The 12,088-nt window shown below is 57.3% G+C and overlaps 1 protein-coding gene across 1 annotated transcript in view; it reads right to left on the reverse strand.

Annotated features, from left to right (window-relative positions):
• LOC122541168 (SH3 domain-binding protein 5-like) overlaps positions 1 to 12,088 on the reverse strand; it is an 83,122-nt gene that overhangs the window by 20,001 nt on the left and 51,033 nt on the right. Inside the window, exon 3 of the mRNA XM_087979443.1 lies at positions 7,700 to 7,828. Within this exon, the coding sequence (XP_087835569.1) occupies positions 7,700 to 7,828 (129 nt within the window). The remainder of the gene's footprint in view (positions 1 to 7,699; positions 7,829 to 12,088) is intronic.

Genomic DNA, 12,088 nt, shown 5'->3' on the forward strand with positions numbered 1-12,088 from the left:
AGACCCTCCCGCCCAAACCCCAAATCCCTACACCCCACCCCAAACCCTCCCGCCCAGTCCCCAAATCCCCACACCCCATCCCAAACCCTCCCGCCCAGACCCCAAATCCCCACACCCACCCCAAACCCTCCCGCCCAGACCCCAAATCACCACACCCCACCCCAAACCCTCCCACCCAAACCCCATATCCCAACACCCCTCTCCAAACCCTCCTGCCCAAGCCCCAAAACCCCACACCCCACCCCAAACCCTCCCGCCCAAACCACAAATCCCCACACCCCACCCCAAACCCTCCCACTCCAAATCGCAAAACCTTAAATTCCCACACCCCACCCCAAATCCCCACACCCCACACCCCACCCCAAACCGTCCCGCCCAAACCCCAAATCCCCACACACCCCCCAAACCCTCCCACCCAAACCCCAAATCCCCACACCCCATCCCAAACCCTCCTGCCCAAACCCCATATCCCCACACCCCTCCCCAAACCCTCCTGCCCAAGCCCCAAAACCCCACCCCCCACCCCAAACCCTCCCACTCCAAACTGCAAAACCTCAAATTCCCACACCCCACCCCAAATCCCCACACCCCACCCCAAACCCTCCCACCCAAACCCCAAATCCCCACACCCCATCCCAAACCCTCCTGCCCAAACCCCAAAACCCCATCCCCACCCCAAACCCTCCCACCCAAACACCAAATCCCCACACCCCACCCCAAACCCTCCCACCCCAAACCCCAAATCCCCACATCAAAAACAACACCCTCCCGCCCAAACCCCAAATCCCCATACCCCACCCCAAACCCTCCCGCCCAGTCCCCAAATCCCCACACCCACCCCAAACCTTCCCGCCCAGACCCCAAATCACCACACCCCACCCCAAACCCTCCCGCCCAAACCCCATATCCCCACACCCTTCCCCAAACCCCCACACACCACCCCAAACCCCAAATCCCCATATCCCACACCACACCCTCCCACCCAAACCCCATATCCCCACACCCCTCCCCAAACCCCAAAACCCCACACCCCACCTCAAACCCCCACACCCCACCCCAAACCCCAAATCCCCATATCCCACCCCATACCCTCCCGCCCCAACCACAAATCCCCACACCCTACCCCAAACCCTCCCACCCTAAACCCCAAATCCTCTCACCCAAACCCCAAATCCACACACCCCTCCCCAAACCCGCCCACCCAAACACCAAATCCCCACACACCACCCCAAACCGTCCTACCCCAAAACCCCAAAAACACACACGGCACCTCAAACCGTCCCACCCAAAACCGAAATCCCCACACTCCACCCCAAACCCTCCCACCCCAAACCCCAAATCCCCACACCTCACCCCAAACCTCAAAACCCCACACCCCACTCCAAACCCTCCCGCCAAACCACAAATCCCCACACCCCACCCCAAACCCTTCCACCCCAAACCCCAAATCCCCACAACCCACCCCAAACCCCCACACCCCACCCCAAACCCTTCCACCCCAAACCCCAAATCCCCACACCCCACCCCAAACCCCCACACCCCACCCCAAACCCTTCCACCCCAAACCCCGAATCCCCACACCCCAACCCAAACCCCAAAACCCCACACCCCACCCCAAACCCCCACACTCCACCCCAAACCCCAAAACCCACCCCAAACTCCCACACCCCACCCCAAACCCCAAATCCCCACACCCCAACCCAAACCCTCCCACCCAAACCCCAAAACCCCACACCCCACTCCAAACCCTCCCGCCCAAACCACAAATCCCCACAGCCCACCCCAAACCCCACACCCCACACCCCACTCCAAACCCCACCCCAAACCCTCCCACCCAAACCCCAAATCCCCACACCCCACCCCAAACCCTCCCACCCAAACCCCAAAACCCCACACCCCACTCCAAACCCTCCCGCCCAAACCACAAATCCCCACAGCCCACCCCAAACCCCACACCCCACTCCAAACCCCACCCCAAACCCTCCCACCCAAACCCCAAATCCCAACACCCCACTCCAAACCCTCCCGCCCAAACCACAAATCCCCACAGCCCACCCCAAACCCCACACCCCACTCCAAACCCCACCCCAAACCCTCCCACCCAAACCCCAAATCCCCACACCCCACCCCAAACCCCAAAACCCCACACCCCACTCCAAACCCTCCCGCCCAAACCACACATCCCCACAGCCCACCCCAAACCCTTCCAACCCAAACCCCAAACCCCAACCCAAACCCTCCCACCCAAACCCCAAATCCCCACACCCCACCCCAAACTCTCCCACCCAAACCCCAAATCCCCACACCCCAACCCAAACTCTCCCACCCAAACCCCAAATCCCCACACCCCAACCCAAACCCCACACCCCACCCCAAACCCCAAATACCCACACCCCACCCCAAACCCCAAATCCCCATAAGGTCAGACGTACGACTGAATCCTGGGAAATGCACAAACTTTGCGTCAGGTGTGGTACCTCTCTCTCCCACTCCGCCCCCCACCTGACTCTCCCCAAGGGGACGCTCCCCCTCTCTCTCCCACTCCGCCCCCCCCCCACCGACTCTCCCCGAGGGGATGCTCCCCCTCTCTCTAAAACTCCGCCCCCCCCGCTGACTCTCCCCAAGGGGACCCGCCCCCTCTCTCTACCACTCTGCCCCCCCTGCTGACTCTCCCCAAGGGGACCCGCCCCCTCTCTCTACCACTCTGCCCCCCTGCTGACTCTCCCCAAGGGGACCCGCCCCCTCTTTCTACCACTCTGCCCCCCCGCTGACTCTCCCCAAGGGTACCCTCTCCCTCTCTCTACCACGCTGCACCCCCGCTGACTCTCCCCAAGGGGACCCGCCCCCGCTCTCTACCACTCTGCCCCCCCGCTGACTCTCCCCAAGGGGACCCGCCCCCTCTCTCTACCACTCTGCCCCCCCGCTGACTCTCCCCAAGGGGACCCGCCCCCTCTCTCTACCACTCTGCCCTCCCGCTGACTCTAACCAAGGGGACGCTCCCCCTCTCTCTACCACTCTGCCCCCCCGCTGACTCTCCCCAAGGGGACGCTCCCCCTCTCTCTACCACTCTGCCCCCCCGCTGACTCTCCCCAAGGGGACGCTCCCCCTCTCTCTACCACTCTGCCCCCCCGCTGACTCTCCCCAAGGGGACGCTCCCCCTCTCTCTACCACTCTGCCCCCCCGCTGACTCTCCCCAAGGGGACGCTCCCCCTCTCTCTCCCACTCCGCACCCCCGCTGACTCTCCCCAAGGGGACGCACACCCCCTCTCTCCCACTCCGCACCCCCGCTGACTCTCCCCAAGGGTACCCTCTCCCTTTCTCTCCCACTCCGCACCCCCGCTGACTCTCCCCAAGGGGACCCTCCCCCTCTCTCTCCCACTCCACCCCCCCCTCGCTGACTCTCCCCAAGGGGACGCTCCCCCTCTCTCTCCCACTCTGCCCCCCCGCTGACTCTCCCCGAGGGGACGCTCCCCCTCTCTCTCCCACTCTGCACCCCCGCTGACTCTCCCCAAGGGGACGCTCCCCCTCTCTCTACCACTCTGCCCCCCCGCTGACTCTCCCCAAGGGGACGCTCCCCCTCTCTCTCCCACTCCGCACCCCCGCTGACTCTCCCCAAGGGGACGCACACCCCCTCTCTCCCACTCCGCACCCCCGCTGACTCTCCCCAAGGGTACCCTCTCCCTTTCTCTCCCACTCCGCACCCCCGCTGACTCTCCCCAAGGGGACCCTCCCCCTCTCTCTCCCACTCCACCCCCCCCTCGCTGACTCTCCCCAAGGGGACGCTCCCCCCCTCTCTCCCACTCCGCACCCCGGCTGACTCTCCCCAAGGGGACGCTCCCCCTCTCTCTCCCACTCTGCCCCCCCGCTGACTCTCCCCGAGGGGACGTTCCCCCTCTCTCTCCCACTCTGCACCCCCGCTGACTCTCCCCAAGGGGACGCTCCCCCTCTCTCTCCCACTCTGCCCCCCCGCTGACTCTCCCCAAGGGGACGCTCCCCCTCTCTCTCCCACTCTGCCCCCCCGCTGACTCTCCCCAAGGGGACGCTCCCCCTCTCTCTCCCACTCTGCCCGCCCGCTGACTCTCCCCAAGGGGACCCTCCCCCTCTCTCTCCCCCTGAAGGTGCTGACTCTCCCTAAGGGGACACTGCCCCTCTCTCTCCCCCTGAAGGTGCTGACTCTCCCCAAGGGGTCACTGCCCCTGTTTCTCCCCCTGAAGTTGCTGACACTCCCCAAGAGGACCCTTCCCCTCTCTCCCACTCTGCCCCCCCAACTGACTCTCCACAAGGGGACACTCCCCCTCTCTCTCCCCCTGAAGGTGCTGACTCTCCCCAAGGGGACGCTCCCCCTCTCTCTCCCACTCCATCCCCCCACTGACTCTCCCCAAGGGGACGCTCCCCCTCTCTCTCCCTCACTGCACCCCCGCTGACTCTCCCCAAGGGGACGCTCCCCCTCTCTCTCCCACTCCACAGCCCCGCTGACTCTCCCCAAGGGGACCCTCCCCCTCTCTCTCCCACTCCGCCCCCACCGACTCTCCCCAAGGGGACACTCCCCCTCTCTCTCCCACTCCATCCCCCCACTGATTCTCCCCAAGGGGATGCTCCCCCTCTCTCTCCCTCACTGCACCCCCGCTGACTCTCCCCAAGGGGACGCTCCCCCTCTCTCTCCCACTCCACACCCCCGCTGACTCTCCCCAAGGGGACGCTCCCCCTCTCTCTCCCACTCCACAGCCCCGCTGACTCTCCCCAAGGGGACACTCACCCTCTCTCTCCCACTCCACAGCCCCGCTGACTCTCCCCAAGGGGACACTCCCTCACTCTTCCCCCTGAAAGTGCTGACTCTCCCCAAGGGGACACTCCCCCTCTCTTCCCCCTGAAGGTGCTGACTCTCCCCAAGGGGACGCTCCCCCTCTCTCTCCCGCTCTGACTCAGGAACAACACCAGCACTCACACAGATCTGTCAATCAGGGGTACAGCCTGGGGATAGGGAAATAGTTCGACAACCCCTACCCCACCTTTAGTATTCTGTATGTTTTAATCAGATACCCTCCCCCTCATCCTCCTAGCAGGTACAGACTCAGAGTCTTCAACTACTCCTCATACGACAAGCTCTTCATCTCTGGGATCACTGTTGCAGACCTCCTCTGGACCCCCCCATTCCAACAGCCAGCACATCCTTCCTTAGATACGGGGCCCAAAACTGCTCACGACATTCCGAATGCAGCCTCATACAGCCCTGGCAGTACATCCCTGCTCTTGTATTCCAGCCCACTTGAATTGAATTGAATTGAATTGAGTTTATTGTCACGTGTACCGAGGCACGGTGAAAAGCATTGTCTTGCGAGCAGTACAGGCAGGTCACAGAGTTAAATAGCGTAGATAAGTAAATAATAGGTAAAAACCAGAACAAATGAATGCTAACATTGCGTTTGCCGTCCTAACTGCCGGGTGAACCTGCACATTAACCTGAAGAGAGCCCTGAACGGGTTAGTCCCCCTGCGCTTCAGATTTCCAAAGCCTTTCCCCATTTAGGACAGAATCTAACGCCTTGAATCTTCCTTCCCAGGTGCATAACCTCACACTCTCCCACATTGTGTTCGACCGTTGCCCATTCCCCGAGCACGGTGGCTCAGTGGTTAGCACTGCTGCCTCACAGCACCAGGGTCCCAGGTTCAATTCCAGCCTCGGGGTGACTGTCTGTGTGGAGTTTGCACATTCTCCCCGTGTCTGCGTGGGTTTCCTCCGGGTGCTCCGGTTTCCTCCCACAGTCCAAAAATGTGTAGGTTAGGGTGGATTGGCCGTGCTAAATTTCCCGCAGCGTTTAGGGATGTATAGGTTAGGGTGGATTGGCCATGATAAATTGTCCCATAGTGTTCAGGGATGTGCAGGTTAGGGTGGATTAGCCATGCTAAATTGTCCCATAGTGTTCAGGGATGTGCAGGTTAGGGTGGATTGGCCATGCTAAATTTCCCGCAGCGTTTAGGGATGTATAGGTTAGGGTGGATTGGCCATGATAAATTGTCCCATAGTGTTCAGGGATGTGCAGGTTAGGGTGGATTAGCCATGCTAAATTGTCCCATAGTGTTCAGGGATGTGCAGGTTAGGGTGGATTGGCCATGCTAAATTTCCCGCAGCGTTTAGGGATGTATAGGTTAGGGTGGATTGGCCATGATAAATTGTCCCATAGTGTTCAGGGATGTGCAGGTTAGGGTGGATTGGCCATGCTAAATTGTCCCATAGTGTTCAGGGATGTGTAGGTTAGGGTGGATTGGCCATGCTAATTTGTCCCATAGTGTTCAGGGATGTGTAGGTGAGGCGCATTAGTCAGGGGTAAATGTAGAGCAATAGGGGAATGGGCCTGGGTGGGATACTCCTCGGAGGGTCGGTGTGGACTTGTTGGGCCGAATGGCCTGTTTCCACACTGTAGGGATTCTATCCTATTCTATTCTACCTTGTCAAAGGCCTTCTGGAAATCCACATAGGTCACATCCACTGGTTCTCCTCTGTCTAACTTGCTCATTACCTCCTGAAAGTATTCCAACAGATTTGTCGGGCCTGACCTCCAAATGACGCGCTGCCTCTGCCCTACATTACCACACCTTTCCCAATACACTGCAAACTCATCCTTAATAACAGTCTCTAAAACCTCACCAACGACCGAGGCCAGGCTAACCGGCCTATAGTTTCCCATCTTCTGCCCCTGTCCTTCTTAATTTGGGGGGGGGGGGGAGATTACACTGGCCGTGTTCTGAGACCCACCCAGTGATTCCTGAAAGACCACCACCAATATCTCCACAATCTCCTCAGCTACCCCCTCCAGAACCCAAGGGTATAGTCCACAGTGATTTGTCCACCTTCAGACCTTTCAGCTTCCCCTGCACCTTCTCCTTACACTCTGGGACCCTGACTCTCGTGAACTTATGGTTTGCTACTGGAGTCTTCCACCATGAAGACTGAAGCCAAGTACCTATTCAGCTCGTCCGCCATTTTGTTGCGCCCCCTTACTACTCCTCCAGCCTCATTTTCTGCCTGCCCCATGCCCATCTTGGCTTCTTACCCTTCAGAAACCTTTACCAAAAGCCTTGCAATCATCTGTTATATTACTAGCTAGGAACAGGTAGACCGACCCGAGGAACTGGCAGATTAATTTCATGACAGGACGCGTTTATCAGACTGATCTCTTTCCCATCCACTCAGATTTTACAGAGTCCCAATGGATCACGTTTCCTGTTCATTACCGTCCGATGTGTCCTGACCCATTGGAGAAATCACTCCGACTCCCAGCTTCCAGGTCAGTCGAAGAACAAAGAACCTTACAGCACAGGAACAGGCCCTTCGGCCCTCCAAGACTGTGTCGATCCAGCTCCTCTATCTAAACCTGCTGCCTATTTTCTAAGGATCTGTATCCCTCTGCTCCCTTCCCATTCATGTATCTGTCTAGATACACCTTACATGACTGTATCGTTCCCACACCTCCCACCTCCACTGGCAACGCATTCCAGGCCCCCACCACCCTCTGCGTGAAGAACCTTCAACGTATATCTCCCCTCAACCTTTCCCCTCTCACCTTGAACTCGTGACCCCAGTAATTGAATCGAGTCCCTGCTCATTATGTATTGATTACCTCCCGGTGTGTCCTGACCTATTGGAGAAATCACTCCCACCCCCGGCTTCCAGGTCAGTCTCCCTTCATTAGCTCACTCACCTCCTTGGCCTGTCGACGTGCCTCATAGTAAGGCCGCGCCTTCTCGATGCAGTTGCCGAGTTGGGAACCCTGAGTGTTCAACTTCCTCGCAGACTCCGACAGTATTTTCCGGTAGGTATTCCTTGCCTCCTGTGGAAGAAGCAGGTCTATACTCAAAAATATAACAAAGCTCCACGCCCAGAAACTAATTATCTGGAACGCCGTTCATATTAACCAGCCAACCATGCGAAGGGTCCTCTACGCTTTTAAGCTGGAAGTAAAGCTCCCTCTACGCCATCCTCATTCAGCGCTCCCAGGTCAGGTACAGCACAAGGGGTTAGATACAGAGTAAAGCTCCCTCTACACCGTCCCCAATCAGCGCTCCCAGGTCAGGTACAGCACAAGGGGTTAGATACAGAGTAAAGCTCCCTCTACACCGTCCCCAATCAGCGCTCCCAGGTCAGGTACAGCACAAGGGGTTAGATACAGAGTAAAGCTCCCTCTACACCGTCCCCAATCAGCGCTCCCAGGTCAGGTACAGCACAAGGGGTTAGCTACAGAGTAAAGCTCCCTCTACACCGTCCCCATTCAGCGCTCCCAGGCCAGGTACAGCACAAGGGGTTAGCTAAAGAGTAAAGCTCCCTCTACACCGTCCCCATTCAGCGCTCCCAGGCCAGGTACAGCACAAGGGGTTAGCTACAGAGTAAAGCTCCCTCTACACCGTCCCCAGGCCAGGTACAGCACAAGGGGTTAGCTACAGAGTAAATCTCCCTCTACGCCATCCTCATTCAGCGCTCCCAGGTCAGGTACAGCACAAGGGGTTAGCTACAGAGTAAAGCTCCCCCTACACCATCCACATTCAGCGCTCTCAGGTCAGGTACAGCACAAGGGGTTAGCTACAGAGTAAAGCTCCCTCTACACCATCCCCATTCAGCACTCCCAGGCCAGGTACAGCACAAGGGGTTAGCTACAGAGTAAAGCTCCCCCTACACCGTCCCCAATCAGCGCTCCCAGGCCAGGTACAGCACAAGGGGTTAGCTACAGAGTAAAGCTCCCTCTACACCGTCCCCATTCAGCGCTCCCAGGCCAGGTACAGCACAAGGGGTTAGCTACAGAGAAAAGCTCCCTCTACACCGTCTCCATTCAGCGCTCCCAGGTCAAGTACAGCACAAGGGTTAGCTACAGAGTAAAGCTTCCTCTACACTGTCCCCATCAAACACTCCCAGGACAGGTGCAGCACAGGGGTTAGCTACAGAGTAAAGCTTACTCTACACTGTTCCCCATCAAACACTCCCAGGACAGGGACAGCACAGATACACTGTAAAGCTCCCTCTATATTGTCCCACATCAATCACTCCCAGGACAGGGTCAGCACGGGGTTAGATACAGAGTAAAGCTCCCTCTACACTGTCCCCATCAAACACTCCCAGGACAGGTGCAGCACAGGGGTTAGCTACAGAGTAAAGCTTACTCTACTCTTTCAAACCAAAAGGAAACTTCTCTCTATGTTGCCCCCCATCAAACCTTGCTTAGACAGGTTCAGGACATGTTTCATTATAGAGTAAAGATCCCTCTACACGACCCCATCAAACACTCCCAGGACAGGGACAGGACAGGGACAGCACGGGGTTAGATACAGAGTAAATCTCCCTCTACACTGTCCCCATCAAACACTCCCAGGACAGGGACAGCATGGGGTTAGATACAGAGTAAAGCTCCCTCTACACTGTCCCCCATCAAACACTCCCAGGACAGGGACAGCATGGGGTTAGATACAGAGTAAAGCTCCTTCTACACTGTCCCCATCAAACACTCCCAGGACAGGGACAGCACGGGGTTAGATAGAGGGTAAAGCTCCCTGAATATTGATGGGTTGACGAAAGTATGAGAATCACATAATCCCTACAGTGTGGATACAGGCCATTTGGCCCATCGAGTCCACACTGACTCTCCAAAGAGCATGCCACCCATCCAATCCCTGTAACCCTGCATTTCCCATGGCGTTTCTGCCCTAACCTGCACATCTTTGGACTGTGGGAGGAAACCCACGCAGACACAGGGAGGATGTGCAAACTCCACACAGACAGTCGCCCGAGGCTGGGATCGAACCCGGGTCCCCGGCGCCGTGAGGCAGCAGCGCTAACCCATGGAGCCGCCCCGTGCAGTCGGTAGTCTGATTGACGAGATGGGAGGCTGGGTGGGTGCCTGCCGAGGTTGAGGGAGAGTGGGAGGCTCGAGGTTGCGTTGGGTGGGTGGGTGAATGAACGTAATGGAGCTGTTGACAGATTCAAAAGTCTCTCCTACATCCTCCCCAAAAACCTATCCACAAGGCAGGCCGGCAGAGGGGGCAACCACCGGCTGGGGGGTGTAGGGAGGCAGAGAATAGGGGGAGGGACAGGCCGGGGGGGGGGGGGGGGGGGGAAACCACAGGTTGGGGGGGGTGGAGACAAAGAGAATGGGGGGGGAGGGACAGGCCGGGAGAGGGAGGGAGACGGGGCAGGCTAGGGGAAAGAGACTGCAGGGTAATCAGTTTCCGACCACCCCGCCCCCTCCCTCCCCCCCATCCCCCCATCCCCCGACAACGTCCCTCTACGTTCCGCCAGTGCCATCCCAGGACATGCCACACCAGAGGTCGAGCCAAGTCAGCGTTTGTTAAACCCAACGTCCTCGCTGTGCCCTGATCTCCACTGCTCCGGTATTTGGAACCTGGGGCCTCGGCATTTTTGTCCCACTCCCTTTTAGATTCGATTCCCTACAGTGTGGAAACAGGCCCTTCGGCCCGACAAGTCCACACCGACCCTCCGAAGAGCAACCCACCCAGACCTGTTCCCCTACATTTACCCCTTCACCTAACACTATGGATAATTGAGCACGGCCAATTCACCCTGATCTGCACATCTTTGGACTGTGGGAGGAAACCGGGGCACCCGGAGGAAACCCACGCAGACACGGGGAGAGTGTGCAAACTCCACACAGAGAGTCGCCCGAGGCTGGAATCGAACCTGGGACCCTGGTGCTGTGAGGCAACCGTGCTAACCACTGAGCCACCGCCTCTTCTTAGCTTTGCTGATGTGCAAGTTTGTTTTTAAAAAGAAGCGATGCTTTTTCATTCACTACCCATTTAAATCATCAGTTTATTGTTCTGCTTTTTAAAAAAAAAATAATTCGTGGTCACTGTCCCCGTCAACCTCACCTTTCTGATATCACACTGTATGGGACATCACCCTAACCCTAGAATCAGACAGGCTTGTTCCATCCCCCTTCTTTCACCCCAAACTCCATTCCCCTTCACCTGCCCTTCCGCCACTCCACATTGGTCTCCCTCCTTGCCAAGTGAGAGTAAATTTGACATGTGTACCCCTCCCTGCACAAGCGCTGTTCAAACCTGAGCTAGCAGAATGGCAGACGCAACTTATATTAGCCAAGTCGCAAGGGATGGACTGCGGCTGAAGGGAGAGGGAGAGGACGTGCTGGGAGAGAGGGGTCTGCTGGTTCAGCTGCGCTAATCTGTGTCAGAGCGGCCAGCAAAGGCCGCAGGGTTTAGCCGGTCAAAAACACAGACACGGAATACACCAGCAGGAATGTGATGCTGAACATTTGCAAAACTCCGATCGGACCACGGCCCTTAAAGGTTCAGAGTCCTGCACAGGATATCGAATAGGTTTGACAGAATGGCTGTAAGGATAAGGGATTAGGAAGATGGGGGTTGGAAGAGGTTGGCAGCTGTCCTTGGAACAAAGAGGTACAGCAGAAGCTGTGTTCAAGGACGTTTCACACTTGCATAAGATGGAGGAAGACAGGGCTTTGTGTTTGAGGCTTAGGAGCACGCAGATTTAAGGTTTTTGACAGGGCATGCAGCGGGAACACAAGTAGGGACTTTAGGCAATGACTTGGTTGCCCATGACGGTGTTGTAAATGGAAACAATCAGGCTTTCAATAACTACACTCACTGGGGACCAGGGATTTGGCGGGTGCACGGGGGTAACTTACACAGATTCACACACACTACAGGACCCAACGTAGATGCTTTCGGGAGACAGCATGACAGACCTCTGCAGGAGATGCGACTTGAGCCTGGGTCACCTGGCCTGCAGGTAGGGACACTACCACTTCACCGCAGCAGCCTCTTGGTTCCCATGGTCACCTTGTGTGTGTTAACCTATTGTGATTAATTCTAAGCCAATTGAATTGGGTTTTCACTTGGGGGATGTACGAAGAGAAATTTATTGACACAGTTGAGTTAGGGGGCTCGTAATGTTTAACTCTGTCGAAATATATGGAAGAGGGGTTACGCTTTATAGTGACTCATTCTGGCATTCCCCTCTTCCTCTTGTGCCTGCAGAGCCCAGTTCCATTGGTCTGAGGTGATGGGTGAATACTCACCACGTTCTTGCTGTGTGGCCTGGAAAG

Source organism: Chiloscyllium plagiosum, unplaced genomic scaffold (genome assembly GCF_037043375.1).
Source record: "Chiloscyllium plagiosum isolate Xiang-an unplaced genomic scaffold, Cpla_swu_hap1 HiC_scaffold_35, whole genome shotgun sequence".
In the NCBI taxonomy this organism is placed as follows: domain Eukaryota; kingdom Metazoa; phylum Chordata; class Chondrichthyes; order Orectolobiformes; family Hemiscylliidae; genus Chiloscyllium; species Chiloscyllium plagiosum.